Source organism: Nasonia vitripennis, assembly GCF_009193385.2.
Source record: "Nasonia vitripennis strain AsymCx chromosome 3 unlocalized genomic scaffold, Nvit_psr_1.1 chr3_random0004, whole genome shotgun sequence".
Lineage (NCBI taxonomy): Eukaryota > Metazoa > Arthropoda > Insecta > Hymenoptera > Pteromalidae > Nasonia > Nasonia vitripennis.
The window spans coordinates 1,361,691-1,378,569 of NW_022279623.1; the positions used below are offsets into that span (position 1 = coordinate 1,361,691).

Consider the following 16,879-nt stretch of genomic DNA (forward strand, 5'->3'; position numbering starts at 1 on the left):
CCGTGCGGTGTACACAAGCGCGAGGATTTTTATTGCACTTCCGGATCGTCTCCGGGGAGCGCGTGTGTACGTGCAAAGCTATCCGGCACGTCGCATAAAACCATCAGAGCCATATCGGCTTCGAATTTCGAGCCGGACACATTGATCGCGCGCGCGGAAGCAGGCAGAGAGAAAGAGAGAAAGATAGAGAGATAAATCAGCGAGTTGTATGATTGGCGAGTAATTTAATTCTTGTATTCAGATGAACTGCCGAGAAAATCAGCCTTCGATGACGAGAGCGCGTGCGAGTTGTGCAAATGACGGACACTCGCTAATTGTTATTGATCTGCAGAGCAACGAGCGACAAAAAAAAAGAAAAGAAAAACCGTGCCCCAGGTACGCGAAGTTGACAATTAAGCGAAAAGGCCAGATGGGCTGTTTGGACGTGAGCTAGCTTGGAGTATTGATTGAAAGAGCTAAAACTTAACATGAAAGCATTAATAAATGAAGTATGCCAGCGGCGGTCGCGACGACGGCGGCGACGGCAGCAGCACTGCGTGTGTATGTGTGTGCCCGAGTGCGCAGGTTAACCTCAAAAGACTAGGTATCACCTGTTATTTATTGAGCGGGACCTCGTTTTCCACGAACAAGCGACCGGAGTCTCGCAGAAAGCGAGAGAGGGAGGGAGAGAGAGAGAGAGAGAGAGAGAGAGAGAGAGAGAGAGAGAGAGAGTTGGAGAGTCGCGGCTAGAGGGAGTTGTCCCCGCAGAAGAGCTTGCTCCAGAGAGCGAGCGAGCGAGTCAGGAGCGTACGTAGAAGCGGGACTGTACTCACCAGGTGAAGGACGGTGTTGACGACTTCCCGGTTGGAGACCTGGCCGACCTCGATGAGGCCGATTAGGACGGCGAACTTGAGGCTGTCGTTCATCGCCATCGCCACCACCTCCTCGGGCCGCTTGATGTCACTGAACGGCGGCGCCTTTATGTCCGCCATCGCGACCTGCCTTCCTCTCTGCGGCCTCGATAATAATAATTGTTGCTGTTATTTTACACCTCGCTGGAAGCGTATTATTATTATTATTATTATTATTATTATTATTATTATCGGCGGAGAAGGCTCTGCTGAGCTCTGCACGAGAAGCGCCCGCGCGCGTATACAAGACAGAGATGGATAGATAGAGCACACTTGGCACAGGGCGCACTGCCTGCCGCGCACACTTTTATTTATCACACAGCAGTAGCAGCGGAGAGCGCCTGCTCGCGAAGGCCGCGAACCGCACGAAAACACTCACACACACTGACACTGCGATGCTGGGGTCGCTTCGACGAGGACGAGAGACGCCGGCTCGCCGTGCGGAATCCGGGGAATGCGATCAGCAGAAGTAGCAGCAGCGGCAGCAGCTGCGCGATCCAGAGTCACTGCACACACGCGCAGATCAGGAGAAACGCAGGCCCCCCTGCAGCACAATACTGACGTGTTTTACCGCTCCTGTCTCTCTCTCTCCCTCTCTCTCTCTCTCTCTCTCTCTCTCTCTCTCTTTCTCACACACTGTCCGTTCGCGATGGGGCTCTCTGCAATGCGTGCGATGTTTATAAAAATCCGAGCACAGCGCGCTCGGCAGTCGACCGCGAACGAGTACGCGGCGGCGGCGGCGGCGACGAGAGGATTGCACTCACACTCGCACTCACGCACACCGATGTCTCTCTCTCTCTCGCTCTCCTCAACCCGTCACATGATAATACGAGAGAAATTGATCTGCCATGTTGGAAAGTGGCCACTGTTGTGAGCGGCCTGCCAGCGCGCCAAAGGCAAATGTCCCTATGCTCTCTCGCGGATGGCCTACTCCTCTCTCCGATCTGCCTGTGCGCTTGCTTCAGCGCTGACGTTCCGCCCCGCTACTCGCGCCGCCGCGTCCACGCCTGCGTTCTCGCTCTCTGCACCGCTATGTTCTCTTCTCTCTCGCTCTCACTCTCTCTCTCTCTCTCTTTCTCTCTCTCTCTCTCTCTCTCTCTCTCTCTCTCTCTCATGCTGGAATCGCCCCTCGCGCAGTACTGCCGTGCCGAGCGCCTCCCGCGACGCTAGCGAACACGCGGATCGATACGCAACTTGCAGAGCCGGTTAGAGGAGACGCGCGTGTATGCGGTGATGCAGATGCTACCTGTGCCGAGCCTTATCGACGATTGGTCATGGACCTCGCGCACACCATATTTTTCTTATTTTTCTTATTTTTCTTATTTTTCACTTTTTTCACTTCTACAGTCGGCAGAGTTTTGGATTTACAATGTTTTTCAATGACGATTACTTGTGTTCGCGTCGTGTATTGACACCGCGATGACAATTATAGCCGTTATCTTTTATTGATTGAAATTTCGTTGATGTTCGTCGTTGTAGCTATTGGCAACCAGGAGCGTCATTTCAACGTAAAATTATTATACCAAAATCAGGTACATCAAACAATAACTAGATGATCTGCAAACCAGCGCGGAAGATCAATTTCAAATTTCCCGCGATAAAGACGCACTGATTTCTAGTGACCTCTTGAGGATCATCACAGTTGTATCATGTTCTACTTTCTAGTTTTCTGTATTTTTCTGCTACCTCGTACTTGTATTATCATTTAAAATCAATACGAAATGCATAAGGAACAAAAGGTTATTCAAAGTTCTTGTTTAATTGCAAAAAATCAGTCTTGTTAATTTGCTTTCGTCGATGCTCGCTCCAATATTCAAAGGTCCCGCTTTCGCGTCCCCACAATATCGCGCTCTTAAAGACATCGGCGACTCCACGTTGACTCATTGGTTCTTAAAACACGCATACATCAGCTGCATACAGCGCGACAAACGCGTTAAAGATGGCAGCCGTAGACGTCGAACGTGCGAAGGTGAGCATTGTTTTTGTCTAATTTGAACAATTAATGAATATTTTATCAATGCCGTACCTGTCCGTGTCATTAGTGAAGTGTAGTGGAAAGTGTTTTTCAAAAGAAAAAATGATATTTTACTATAAGCAAATGGAGTTCCGCTCGATTACAGTGAAGCTAGGGCGTTGGTTTTTGTTCGTTTTTCTTTGATCGTGACTGCATTTAGAATAAGTCACGTTTCGAACCCTTATACGGCATATAACTGTTTCTGTTCCGTTCTGTTCTACTGCCACAGTTCATTACATTCATTGAAATTATTATGTTTGAACAGCTGGAAAACTCCATCCGTAATTTAAAACTCTCTGGACACGTTGGTTTTGACAGTCTGCCTGATCAGTTGGTCAATAAGTCGGTGCAAAATGGATTTGTTTTTAACATTCTTTGTATTGGTAAGTTATTTTCTTATAGGTGATGTGTCAAGTAATCTCTTTCATAAAGATTTACAGACAAATGTTTTATAGTTCTGTACACTATTTACTTGTTTTTTATAAGACTTTTAGATTAACGAAGCATTTTTTTTCTATACAGGTGAGACTGGTCTTGGAAAATCCACTCTTATGGATTCACTGTTTAACACCAGCTTCGAATCCACTCCAAGTCCACACAATTTACCAGCAGTTAAACTAAAAGCTCATACCTATGAGCTGCAAGAGAGCAATGTTCGACTAAAGCTTACAATCGTTGACACTGTTGGCTATGGAGATCAAGTCAACAAAGAGGACAGTTTCAAGGCTGTTGTAGATTACATTGACACTCAATTTGAGGCTTATCTACAAGAGGAATTGAAAATCAAACGTTCACTTTCTACTTACCATGACAGTCGCACTCACGTGTGCCTTTATTTTATCTGTCCAACTGGACACGGGTAAGTTAATATTTAAAGTTTAGACACGACTATCAGTTTAATTCTACTGTGTGTTGTTTTACAACCATTAAATACCCTTTTTTTAATTAGATTAAAGTCAATTGATTTAGTTTGTATGAAAAAATTGGACACAAAAGTAAATATCATTCCCATCATTGCTAAGGCTGACACAATTTCTAAGACTGAATTACAAAAGTTTAAAGTAAGTTTGTTCACAATTTTCTAGTGCATGCACTGCCCTGATTGAATGATTGCTGTACTTAATTATTGTTATTTTGTTGATTACAGAGCAAAATCATTAGCGAGCTCCAGACTAATGGGGTAAACATATATCAGTTCCCAACCGACGACGAGAGTGTTGCTGATGTAAACACTCAGATGAATGCCCATGTACCTTTTGCAGTAGTTGGTAGTACAGACTTTGTTCGTGTTGGAAATAAAATGATGAGATCTAGACAATATCCATGGGGTACTGTACAAGGTAAACATCTTTTGTTTCGTCATTTGTTTGAAATATATTTATGCGTTTATATATTAAACATCTAAATGTTATTTATAGTTGAAAATGAATCACATTGTGATTTCGTAAAATTGCGAGAGATGTTGATTCGAACAAACATGGAAGATATGCGAGAAAAGACTCATAATCGTCATTATGAATTGTACCGAAAAAAGAGGCTTGAACAGGTTTGTAATTCAGTTTGTTCTTTATTTTCATTCTAATCCATAGTGCTTATTAAACTGAAATTTTACATTCCAGATCGGATTCAGTGATGTGGACAGCGAGAATAAGCCTGTTAGCTTCCAAAAAACTTGCGAAGCCAAGAGATCGACTCATCTCCAGGAATTGCAGCAGAAGGAAGATGAAATGAGACAAATGTTCGTTATTCGAGTTAAAGATGCTGAAGCAGAATTGAAAGAGGCTGAGAAGGATGTAAGTTTATCTTTATTATCTTAACTTGCATTTTCGTGAATAAAAAATTAAACTTTTCATCTTACATTCTATTTAATCAATATCATAATAACGTAATTTTTGTGATTGTGCAGCTCCATAATAAATTTGATAAATTAAAAAGAGATCATACCGATGAGAAAAAGAAACTGGAAGAGAGTAGAAAGAAATTAGAAGAAGACATTCAAGAATTCAACAGGCGAAGGGCTCAAATTGCTATGCAGTCTCAGTCACATCACACTCTTACTCTTGGAAAGAGTAAGAAGAAGTAATTTATTTTCATTGAACTTGAAATTACATGCATTATTATTTATCGTTATTTGGTTGCAAAAGTTCATTAGATTCTACTTAATACTTGATTCCAAACTAAAAGTGATTCTAAGCTTCATGTCTACCAATGTCTTTTTTATCCAAAGTTTACAGTATAAAAATTAATTTAAATTATAATCAATGGCAACGTAAGATATTTTTAAGCAAGTATTGAAAGCCTACCTAGTATTTAATTTTTATAACATTTTGATAGATGTAATTTTTACATTATATAGCCAAATATTGTCGTTGGATAAATCTTTATACAAATACGAAAATAAACGAATTATTTACGTATGAATGTCTGGTCAATTAGTTTCCTTTAACACATGTATACGAATTCGAAGAAAAAAACAAAAGACGGAAGGGATTTTGGAATTAAACATTTTATTACTCAACAAAAAGTAACAATAGAAACTTAGTATTAACTCTGAAATTAATTTGAACACCTTGTCATGGTATAAATTCAAAGTGTACATAGCGCTTACATACAACTCATTTTTCGAGCAAAAATGATATAAACATAATAATATAAAAAGCAGGTACGGTTACATTACTTATAAGTAGTATACGATCTCCAATAAATTAGTAGAAGTAGATCAGGACATTACATTATGGCGGAAATATAACGTACGTACTACAGCTACGGCATCGCAGAAAACATCATTGATCGATTCACGCATAAAAAAAACCTTTCTTCGAGCTCTGCATAGAAGTAAAGTTAGTTAACAATATCACGCAGTTACACAGCGTTCGATTTCGGCCCAAAATAAAAATGTTCAAGCTATCTGTACTCTCGAATCAACTTACATGATTTCAAATAGCTTTCACATTCTCAAGTTGCACTGACATTAAATCTCTCATACAAAAAAAATAAACTGCGACGTTATTTTTGCTTCTGGATACACAAAATACCGATGAGATCAACGTTAAACCAATTTTTGATACAGATCGTTCTGTATCATTGGAATTCTTTGCAAGAATTGAAATATTTATCTAGTCTCGTATGTATGAGAAAGTGCAGATTCACCAAATACATACATGAAAAATTTGTGTGTTTTACAAAACAATTAGCCGTTTAATTTTATTCTTCTTTGCAAAGAATCAGGCGATGTTTAAACAAATAATTTGTAATAAATATAACAGTTGAGAATTCGTCGCATCTCTGTAAATGATTCACATTGTAATACTCTGTATGGAATTACAAATCACACAAACGCATCGCGTAAATCTTTCTTCTTTTCGTATGTATACAAGAAAGTGCAGAACGAGCGTAGGATGTTGTATTTTCTGTTTTTCCTTTCTCTCAAACGCAAATGTCGCATACCCCTTGTAAACAATATTATAGCCTCAACGCGCCGACAAGACTTGTCGGACAATTCTCTGCTTTGGTATTCCTTTGCACGTCGTGCCCTTGCATTTCTGGAAAAAATCAAACACATGTCAGCTTTCTTCAAATTGCAATAGTATTACCATCTGCTGATCGTCTCGAGTGACGTCCTATCGTGGCGCACTTTTCACATAGTTAACGCTTTTCTCTTACTCTACAGTTTAATATATAAAAGTAGAAAAGATATATTTATATTTTTTGTTATCATGATAAATACAATCTTAAGAAACGTTATTATTTTAGTCGAAATGTAAATGTATATAATATATAAAAATTGCAGTTTTTCGCACAATTTTCGAATGCAGAGTCGGTTAATTAAAGTTGAACACTTGTTCAACGTTGATTGTCAAAATCAACGTGAGAAGCGCTCTATCAAAGCAGTACTTTAAACTTCGTCTTTGAAATGACGTATGTTACATACGAGATGTAAAGACGTTACTAATCTCTCATCGATGTGAAAATTTAGTTAATGCATTATTCAGGTTTCAACCGAGTCTGATTCGTATCTGTCTTTAACTATGTGTGGTGTGATTGTATCATTTACCGCTAATAGTGCGTAGGCAGTGCATTGAGAAAATTATCTTTACAAGATTGGTGGAGCAATGACCATTCGCAGTATATATTCATTCAAAAGGTAATCTCTTAGCATAATCTACAGTGCTCATCTACATCATGATGGTCATGTCGGTGATTGATAATAATTTCTTGATATAGACTACGCTTTAAATGTCATTAAATCGATATTAGAAGAATGTATATTTTTTGCAGAAATTTATTTGAATCTATAGGTGGCTCATTTCTGCAATGATCGCCTGCATAATCTTTCCTGAGATTATAATTGCACTTTATTTCAAACGTTTCTTATAACGAATGAAAATCAAGTTTGGTGCCTTTACATGTAGTAATTATGATGATATACAATTTCAGCGAGATAGCTAACTTTTAAGGGCTAATTTGGCCATTGCGATCTTAGAATCTATTTACACCTGGTGCTGGTGCTGTCGCCTGATGATTCGGACAGAAATAATTAAAAGGAAAAAAAAATGAAAAAAAAATGTTGATTTGATTGAAAATAAAAAGTTACTCAAGTCCAAATGGCCAGGCTGTTAACGTTGATTATCATACTATTTTCCATAGTAAAATAGAGTGCCTTAGCGTGTGGTTGTGAACGATTGCATAAATATATACGTGCGCGCTACATAATTCGGCTTCTCGATCTCTCCAAACACAAAAGACACACAAACGCCACCCACATTCCTCTAGCCACAAGACAATCCTTGATCCAAGAGTATATCCTTTTCCACCTTAAAGAGTTTCTTGAAAAAAGAAAAAGCACCGTTTGATTAGTTATTGATCGACTTTCGAAAACTTGTGATATACAACCATATACATGCGTGTATAAAGAGACTTCTGCATTCGCTCTTCCGATCTCTTCGGCGCGAGACAAAGATATAAGTTTTCCATTGCCGGCAGAAAGCGTCGTTCCTGTTATATATATATATATATATATGCAACCATCGCAGAGTGAAAAATAAAAGAAATTTCGCCGAGTGCGGTACCTCGTTCGACATGGCTACAATATACGCTTGACTTACGTGCGAGACACAACAGAATTCGTTTTTTAGTAAAGCGATCGCTTGATTGTACTGTGTCGGCGAGTGAGGTGTCCATATGAGTTGGTTGGGTATTCATTACTCCGGGAACCGTTTTGTTTCGTCTGTCGATTTTCGTCAAAATAGCTTCCTACAAAAACGTTTACGTACACATGCATACGGGCGCAGTATACACCATCGCGAATCCTTTTTTTTCGACAAACCAACCACAGCGGTCCCTCGAAGCGGACAAAAAAAGTCTAAGGCGAGCCCAACCAACGGAATGACGAATGCAGCGCTAATGGAAAGTCGGCAGTGAGGAATATCTTTCGGGGCTGCAGGCACTAGGTATCCGCGGGCAATGTGTGTATGATATACGAACCGCACACTCGCGTGCGCGGCTTCCCTCGTGAACGTATGTATATGAATGTCAGCGATGGCCTTGCGAGTGTATCAAGCGGCGGAACTAGCGAGCGGAAAGGGACTCGGGGGTAGGCGGACTGCGGTACTTGGCGCGTATGTGGAGGAAATTGTTGCTGTGCTTAGCGTTGTGCGGAGGCGGTGTACTCTCGCGACTGAGGACCCTCACCTGGCAGGGGTCGTGTCTCGTTAGGAAGTGCTCCAGGGTGTCCCAGCCGCCGCCCACTCGCACCATCATGTGTCGGCCCTTGAGCAGCTGCGAACATCAAATTTCATTTCGATTTTCGATTATTCCGTATTTTCAACTTAGCGGAGTAGAGTCGCGTATTTACACTGCGAAATGAAGGTGATCGAGCAAGGTACCTACATGGTATCTACGGAGACTAGGAGGTATGCGCTAATGTTTACTGATGGAGACAGAGTCTTACCCTTATGAAAACGTTCCGCCCGGCGATGTGATAGCGGCCCTCTCCGACTTTGCGTACTTTGAGCTTGCTGCACTTGCTGGACGGGCACTGGCAAAGTCTCTGTACGGCCTCGGTAGCTCTCCTCACCTGCAGACGCACGGCAAACGTCAAAAAAAAACGGGGGGAAGACACACAGGAGTTTCTAAATACTGTGACGCGATGGAGATAGACATAGAGGAAGAGAGAGAGAGAGAGAGAGAGAGAGAGAGAGAGAGAGAGAGAGAGAGAGAGGAGGGTGAGTGTCGAGTACACAGAGAGTGGAAAGAGGGTCGTTTAGAGAGCGTTGTCCCGTTTTAAAAAGTTGAGCACGTCGTCGGCGGCGGAATAAATCGGTTTCCGCTGACCGCCGCTGCGCTGCGGAGACAGGAACTTTTCGAGTCACAGAAAGAGAGTCTGTACTGTCGCTGCTGCTGCTTTGTATGCGGCGACTTTTACTCGCTCGCGTAAAACGTGAAGTGCATATGGAGAGGAGGAGGAGGTGGAGTCTAGCCCCGTAAGTGTAATATCGTATATATAGATACTCCTCTCTCTCTCTCTCTCTCTCTCTCTCTCTCTCTCTCTCCCTCTGGCTTCTTACGACTACCGGACTCGCCGACACGGCTATATGCATATGTACATGGAAGGTGTCGGGCATACTAAGGAAAGGCATTATAAGCTTTGCTGCTGCGTATGTATAGAAGAATTCCTAGGATTTTGAAAATATGGTCCCGTAATGTGCGGGGTTGCGCAAGAAGCCTGCGCGTACGTGGGAGAATTCACCGTGAGAGATTACGCCTTGAGTATAGCTGAGTGTAATAAAATTTTACGAGTGTGTGCAGGTAATAATTCTTTTTACAGTTAGCTTTGCTGGTTATTGTTGGAAGCGAGGAAAATTACGCTTATACCTTTCGATCCAGCTCGGTGAGCGGTCCAGAGTGCTCGGGCAGCTCGGTGGACGAGGGCGACGGCGAGCTCGACGGCGAGAGCACCTCGTCGGGATCGTCGGCGCTTCCGCGAGACCAGTCGTCCTCCGTCGTGTCGCTGGGGACGCCGTCGCTGCCGGTCGGGCCGTTGTCGCTCACCGAACGCCGCATCTCGGGCTCGTGACTCGGCGTCGTCGCGGATGTGTCCAGCCAGCGCGATGCCGTCGACATCTCCACTGCCGAGCTGAAAATTCGAAAATCGATGCTTATGTAAAACCATTCGCTCCTTCGCTTCATGTGATATTTTACGGCGCCGCGCTTCCTGCGCTCGGCTGGAAACGGAAATTTGCAGAATGTCACGCCTCGTTCAGGATGACGCAAGGCGCAATTACGGTTTTGTTTGAAATTCAGCGGCAGCACGCGGTGCAGCTCTCCAAGGAGATTATTCTAATGAGGGACGCACCTTCTCGCGCGTCTCCTTGCGCACCCTAATTTTTCCCTCGCTATGAGCATGCACCGTGCGGATTTGACATTAAGATGAGCCGCGCGACATTGTTATATACAAATTATGCTTATCGCTCGACGGAAAAGGCCAATTTCAAAGTTTCTTTTTCAAACGACGTTACGCGAGTACACAAATTTTCGCGACGCGTCGAACCTCATCGGAGCTCATTTTTTCCAGCTCAGGCGACGAAATACACAGAATCGTCATCCGCCAACGCGTCGGCTGGTATAAATGAAGCCATAACTCAGACTCGCGAGGGAAAAAACGAGCGTCTCGGCGCCGTGGAAAATTCGTCTCGCGCAGCGGGACGGCGCGCGGCAATAACGAGCTGTGCGAGAAGAGAAACCAGTCCGCAAGTCTGAGAAGGAGAGAGAAAAAAGTGGCTCGTCTACCTGCTGTGCTTGATCTTGTCGGCGGGTGGCATGGGCGAGGCGGTGGGCGACGGCGACTGGAACTGCCAGGAGACGAGGCTGCTGTGAGAGATGCCGCTGTCCGAGAGACAGTGAAGGTCGCGCTCTTGTTCCGCCGCGATTTCCCGCTCGAGCTGCACCAGGCCTGGCGGCTCGAGGGAATAGCGGGCTGCTAGACGAGCCACCTCCAGCAGGCAGAGCACCACGTTGCGAGGCTGGCCTTGTAGAACTGTGCAAGTTTTTTGTTATTTTAGTTCTTTTATTAAATGTTCGTGGGTCATTGGATTCGATTTTACATTTATTGTGAAACGGATGGCTATCAAACGAACGTTTAAAGCCGGGGATTTAAAGTTTAAACGGAATCGCGGTTCCGTTAATTTCTACGGGAAAGTATTATATGCAGCTTTGGCACTTCAGCCTTCATCTAAAGTTAGTCCGAATCATCGGCGTTTTCAGCTCGAAAAGGGAAAATCATTATTTTCGAAAATATCGCTGCGCGCGGCGCTCTGGCAATTTTTCATTCGCGCACAAAGGCAGCGCAAAAGTAAAAAAAATCTATTGTCGACCAGGAATGTACCGCACAGAGAGAGTTTGAGTAATTTACCGAGCTTTACCGTTCGTTAGTCTATACGTTCCCGACGACATTCGAAAAATGTTAATTGCCCGTTCAACGCCCCCGAAAAAGCTCCCCGCTTAATTGGAAAACTCCGAAGCGACGCAAATGTCGCGGCGCGCGCAGCTGCATCCCACTGGCAATACTTAATTAGCTCGTCGAAATTTAATTAAAAAAGTCCGCCGTCGCGCTTAATTTTCAATCACACCACGCGTCCATGCATAGGTCGGTCGGAGAGTACAGCGTTATACCTATATACAGCCACGTCGATCCTTCATAAAGTCTCGTTCCCTCTCTCGAAGTAGGCTACTCCGATATGCCTACTCCAGTGATGTGCCGCTTCTGCCTGCCCTCGGGGATAATAGCGGCTCGCAGGCGCGCGCATATCAGCCGACGGGGCTGTTCTTTTGTCATGTGAAAAACGAGAAAAAGCTTTTGTCGCTACTGCAGCGCCAGCAGTATTGCCGATGCACTAGAAACCCACTGGACGAGAAATGCACGGAGTACTATATCTTCGCGTTGTTACATGTGTACGCGAATGGGAAACGACGGAGGAATTTCCTTATCGCTGCTCTCTTTGTTCCGCGAAGGCATTTAAAGGGTGCTTTAGCGGGGGCAGCAGCGAGGAGCGCCGCGCCCTATTTACTCTCTCGGTATGTGCGTGTGTCTGTGCAGTCTGCGCTCGCGGGGACGCGACGAGTTCCAAACGCCCTCGAGCGAGTCTCCGTCTCTGAGAGAGACATGTGGGACAAGCTTCGGCGTCGTATCTCTCTCTCTCTCTCTCTCTCTCTCTCTCTCTCTCTCTCTCTCTCTGCAGACTTATTAAGATTGCTCGGGAAATTACTTTTTCCCTCCGTCGCCGCTTGTCTTATCTACTTTTCTTCTCAAGAGGCGCTTTATCCGAACACGTGCTCGCGCTTGATGCTTTATTTTTTGCCGCTCGAGTTATAACCGTATGCTGACTGATGGGTCTGAGAAAGCATTATTAAAACTTTTAATTGAGGACATCAGCATTGCTTTTTTGCAGTCGTATAGAAAGAGTTCTGAAAGAGCGTTAAGGAATTCATTTACAGCGGAGTCACTGATGCTAATACCCAGCGTTACAGGGGAGAATAAAACTTTTCCATTCAACCTCGAATAACAACAGCGTATCACAGTAAACTCCGGCAAACTTTTCTATACGAACCGAGGCCGCATGATGATAATCACTCACCCAAGTCGTCGCTTTCGAAGAGCAGATTCTCGTGAACGCCCAGTCGCCGGCAGAACTGTATGAAGTTTTCCATGTTGTCCCTGGAGAAAAAGCTGCGGCGCGCGGCGTTTTCCCAGCAGCGACCCCTTATGGCAGGCGCCGGCTGAGGAGAAAAAAACCATGAGCTCACGTAATTAGTAGTTCTGTCTGTGTTCACCGCAAAAACCGCGTTCATTGTTACAACTGGCGGCTCGAAAATAGAACAGAAAGACTGCAGTTTTCGAAGTTATAGTTTGAAAAAAGTCACTCAACGAGCTATTTTTAAATTGTTAAGAGGACAAGTAGATATGTATGCACAACGATGTCGTCGCGTGCTCGTGACGCTAATTGAGATCGATTGTTCACGCGAGGAGCTCCTTATCCTATACTCACCCCTTTCGCTCTGCCAGCTTCAACGGCCGATCGAGCCTTATCCTGAATGACTCGCGCCAAACGGCACAGCACCGCGCCATTGTCGAGTACGTCGAAGAAGTTCTCGCCCGATATGTGGTCGACGTCTGCAACAAATCAAACAACGGCCTCTTAACAAGAGTATAGGTACATCACAAGTGCTTCTCAAGTGTTGCGTAATCATTCGACAACTGCGCTTTCCGTCGTTTCACCGCAATCAGAAGTGGCCGTGAAGTCGTTCATTCAAACCGTACGTTCCAGAAACTTTTCATAAAATCCGGCGCGTCTCGCCGCAGCGACACAATAGCGAGAAATCTAGGTCGCTCGATGAAATCTCGCCCCTATCATCTCCGCGCGCAGCGGCTCCATCATGCACGCACACGTCTCCTTCGATAAAACTCGCGAATATTCTGCACGTATCGATCGTTACATTGCGACGTATAGCCAGCGCACGTCGTCTTTCGAAACTCTCCGCGGCCCTTACGGAGGGAAAAGCGTATATAGCGCGCTCTACTTCTCGCTCCTCGCGCGGAATCGTAATGGCAAGCTTAGCGCGTTCGCTCGCAGCGCGCACTCGAGCGTAAGAAACGCGCGCTCTCGGCACTCGCATAGCGTAGAAAACTAAACACACTGCGCTCGTACAAATGCGCCAAATTAAAGTCCCGCTAAGCACCACTGCGCGGCGGAAGAGAAAAAAGCTAATCGAGAGGAGCGTTTTTCTCGCCGCCGCGAATGTGTGTTTGCTTATTTCCGATGATGATGCGTGCCTGTGCCATTAGGCGCATTAAGCTTTTTCTTCTCTCCTTGCCGGCAGACAATTGGAAGTATGGTGAATCAGATGTGTTTCTTTTTCGCGCGTATCTGTTGGCCTCTTAATCGATTCGAACGCTCGGCTGTATCAATGACTGCAACAATTGTACAACTGCGACGCCGCTTAGTGAAGTAAATCGCAGTAGTGTCCATTGAAGCGCGAATCAAAACATTAAAATTCTCAACTCTCGCCGTAAATCAAAACGCTTCGTCCCGGCGAAGCATCATCATCATTTCGGTTTCATTCGACCGACAAACCGCGCGCGCGAGGATGGAAAAGTAAGTAGCTGCAACTCGTCGCGTGCGTCCGTCGTCGTTCCGGTACGTGTGACTTGCAGCTCCATAGCTGCAGGCGACGACGATCGGTTGGGCTTACGATTTCCACGGATAATTTTCCCCTCGCCGGTATACTTAAAGAAGCAGAACAACGCTGCAGTGTGTGCAACGCTACGGATCCATTCCAGGAGAGGTCTCCTTCGTAATTCTGTGTTTACTGCAGAAATCAGTCACCTTGACGCGGCGAAGAAACCGCTATACGAAGAAAGTCGCCATCTAGATTTTATGTAGGTATGACTCGTTTCGGTCGCGCCGCGATGCAGTTATAACAGCGATGCTTCCATCTGAGTTAACGATTTTTATATTACTGATAAACTTCTTGTATATATTCTGCGAAAAGGTAGAACCGAGAGCTGAACCGACTACTCCTACTATAGCGTAACGACGCTAAACTATAACGGCATATGGATAGAGCCATTACTCCTGAAAAAAATCGGTACTGTTGCAAAGGCCAAAGTGTACGGCAAACGCGATCTTTAACACTGCACAGAGCGCAAGAGACATGTCTGGTGTGATTTTTCCCAACAGAGTGCGGCGCTCACGCGCAACTAACGACGATGCAAGTAGCGCACGACCGATACTGCATTTCATAGGAGCGAAGAAAACCAAACCGCAAACGAACGATCCTCCGCTTTTCCCCCTGAAAACGATATAATAGCCAATGCCTCGGATTGGACATTCGAATTTCTATTCATACACCCGATCAGCGAAGGAAGATTTATTCTGGTCATTGTGTGCAGGCTAAAGAGTACACAGTGATCCGCTTGTATACGCCTATACCGCAAATTCGACCTTAATAAGCGTCGCGACTCTTTTACTCGAAAACCGGCATGTAATACCCGCTGAGCACGTATTAGCGCATAAAACCGTGACTCTGCAGAATTGAAAATAGCGATTATATACATCCAACTCTCTCGCGCAACGAAGGATTAAAAAAATGAAAGTCCGCGTAGATTTCAGGCGTTATAGCGTGTATTTTGGTATTAATGACTCCGCAGCGATGCTATCGATGTACGGAAGTGGATCTTGCTATACCGTTTGTTTTCTCCGTATACACGCAGCGTTATCCAGGCATCGCTGTGTACGGAAGAGCAGTTTTTCGAATTACGTCGCGTAATGCGATGACCGTGACAATTTTTATTTTATTATGATGCGAATTTAACGAGGACGTGAAGAAAAGACGCGAAGCATCGACGGAGCATCGAGAATCGTGCAACTTTCTATACCGGCCCTAAATAACAAAAATTTTCCGCGTCTCGTTATTCGTCAATTAACTAGTAGCTCTCATGGTCGTCTGCTGGCTGATCGCCGAGAAAAACAAAGCGCAAAAACGAGAGCAGCAGCCGTACGGGGTATAAACAGTAAATACGTGATGGGAAATAGGAACTAGGCTGGCTACAGCAGCAGCTTCTCTCGATAGAGCAGCTCAGATACGAATGGTAATGAGAAGCCGCGGCTCTTTCTCTCTCGTGACTTGACCCGAAGCAACAATGGGGTTGCTTCGGCTTCGAGAAAAATCTCGGCTCCGGCTTTTGTCGCGCTGAGCGCCGAGTGCCGTGTAGCGCCTTTTCTAACGACTCGACAGAGGGCCGCCGGAATACTCTCGCGGGCTTTTTAGATAATAATAGTCGGCAGCTTGTCTTTCGCTGCAGTTAAAGTGGGGTATTGTGCGTATTCGGTCTACTCGGAGGAATTTTTGCTCTTTTTTTGGGGGCGAGGTGAACAGGAGAGGCAATTGCGGCTGAAGTGGTGCTGCTCGGCGAATGGGAGAAAGAAGCTCGTTAGTCGCGGGAGCTTGAGAGCGGTGGTATTTTTTCGAGGAAGGGTTGTTGGTTTATGCGATATTGTTCAAGCATGACATTGTGAGTCATTAATTATAGAAATCAATAAAACTGATTTCGTATCGCAGATTTTCTCACCCGCACCGAACACCAACGATTATTATAGCTCGAATAGAACAATACACGCCCGTGTTCCATTATCAGCATCTGTCACCGCGTAAAGTACTATTAAGCTGTCAGAGACTGTATAACTAAAACCATAGACTCTTATCACCGCATTCAGATTAACCACACGAACGATAGTCGATCGTCAATGAACGCAACAATAAACTTATCCGGCCCGCAATCGACAGCCACGCAATACTTATCCAGCCCGCAAAAGCGAATTAATTTCAGCAAAGATCCCTGAGACTATCCTTCGGATCCATTCGCACGAGAAGCTGTGCGACAAAAGATATAGACCTCTATAATGCACACGCGTATACAACACAAACGCAAGAGACAATAGCTCTCTCTCTCTCTCTCTCTCGCGATCGGAAAGGATAGCGAAACTCGTGATAAGGCGGGATGTGCCCTCGGTTTGTATACCTATATACACTGAGAAAAATTTGACAGTAAAAATTACTATCTCGGATGCTAGTAATTTTTACTATCTCAGATAGTAAAAATTGTTACGGCTTTCAAAAGACTTAATTTTTACTACCTAAGATGGTAAAATGTGCTATAAAATGTGGGAAAAATTATAATATTCTCAGGCGGTAAAGTTTGAATTTAATTTTTTTTTCTGCGCTAATCAGTATTTTAGTTGGCATTTTACGTTTATCTTATTATAATAAGTTTCTGTGTCTATTGATCACTTTATTATTTATTAATCTTCGTTAATTTTTATTAACTTTAGTTCCTACATCAATTAATACATCAGATAAATCTGAAATTTTGTACGGAACAGATCTGTTTAGGTAAATGGTCTAAAATATAGAAATAAGC

At 44.4% G+C, this 16,879-nt stretch overlaps 3 protein-coding genes across 7 annotated transcripts in view; 1 reads left to right on the top strand and 2 right to left on the bottom strand.

Annotated features, from left to right (window-relative positions):
• The window catches only part of LOC100118775 (neurobeachin), a 316,568-nt gene extending 314,659 nt beyond the window's left edge, over positions 1–1,909 (bottom strand). The window contains exons 1-2 of one of the 2 annotated variants that reach the window (XM_031925728.2): positions 1,270–1,909; positions 813–1,034 (exon numbers count right to left, since the gene is read on the bottom strand). In XM_031925728.2, the coding sequence (XP_031781588.1) occupies positions 813–971 (159 nt within the window). In that variant the 5' untranslated portion in view covers positions 972–1,034; positions 1,270–1,909. Of the gene's footprint in view, positions 1–812 lie in introns of both variants that reach the window. The other variant, XM_032601695.1, reaches the window with a different exon arrangement.
• An 800-nt stretch (positions 1,910–2,709) lies between these two features.
• LOC100118666 (septin-2) lies at positions 2,710–5,321 on the top strand. The gene is made up of 8 exons (XM_031925731.2): positions 2,710–2,859; positions 3,170–3,287; positions 3,427–3,763; positions 3,854–3,965; positions 4,052–4,244; positions 4,323–4,450; positions 4,524–4,697; positions 4,811–5,321. Exons 1-8 carry the CDS (start codon positions 2,830–2,832, stop codon positions 4,985–4,987), a joined length of 1,269 nt encoding a protein of 422 aa, XP_031781591.2. The 5' UTR covers positions 2,710–2,829; the 3' UTR covers positions 4,988–5,321.
• Positions 5,322–5,394: 73 nt separating this feature from the next.
• LOC100118628 (growth arrest-specific protein 2) overlaps positions 5,395–16,879 on the bottom strand; it is a 41,328-nt gene continuing 29,843 nt past the window's right edge. The window contains exons 3-9 of one of the 4 annotated variants that reach the window (XM_031925730.1): positions 12,948–13,072; positions 12,537–12,678; positions 10,693–10,939; positions 9,778–10,039; positions 8,855–8,980; positions 8,596–8,682; positions 5,395–7,899 (exon numbers count right to left, since the gene is read on the bottom strand). In XM_031925730.1, the coding sequence (XP_031781590.1) occupies positions 7,762–7,899; positions 8,596–8,682; positions 8,855–8,980; positions 9,778–10,039; positions 10,693–10,939; positions 12,537–12,678; positions 12,948–13,072 (1,127 nt within the window). In that variant the 3' untranslated portion in view covers positions 5,395–7,761. Of the gene's footprint in view, positions 8,683–8,854; positions 8,981–9,777; positions 10,040–10,692; positions 10,940–12,536; positions 12,679–12,947; positions 13,073–16,879 lie in introns of all 4 variants that reach the window. The other 3 variants (XM_008210714.4, XM_008210716.4, XM_001602502.6) reach the window with 3 other exon arrangements.

What these genes read in the sequence shown, in the direction of transcription:
- LOC100118666 (XM_031925731.2), top strand. Translation starts at nt 2,830, where the DNA reads ATGGCAGCCGTAGACGTCGAACGTGCGAAG. An exon ending in TTTTAACATTCTTTGTATTG is followed by an intron (nt 3,288 to 3,426) that starts GTAAGTTATTTT and finishes TTTTCTATACAG; the next exon opens with GTGAGACTGGTCTTGGAAAA. An exon ending in ATCTGTCCAACTGGACACGG is followed by an intron (nt 3,764 to 3,853) that starts GTAAGTTAATAT and finishes TTTTTTAATTAG; the next exon opens with ATTAAAGTCAATTGATTTAG.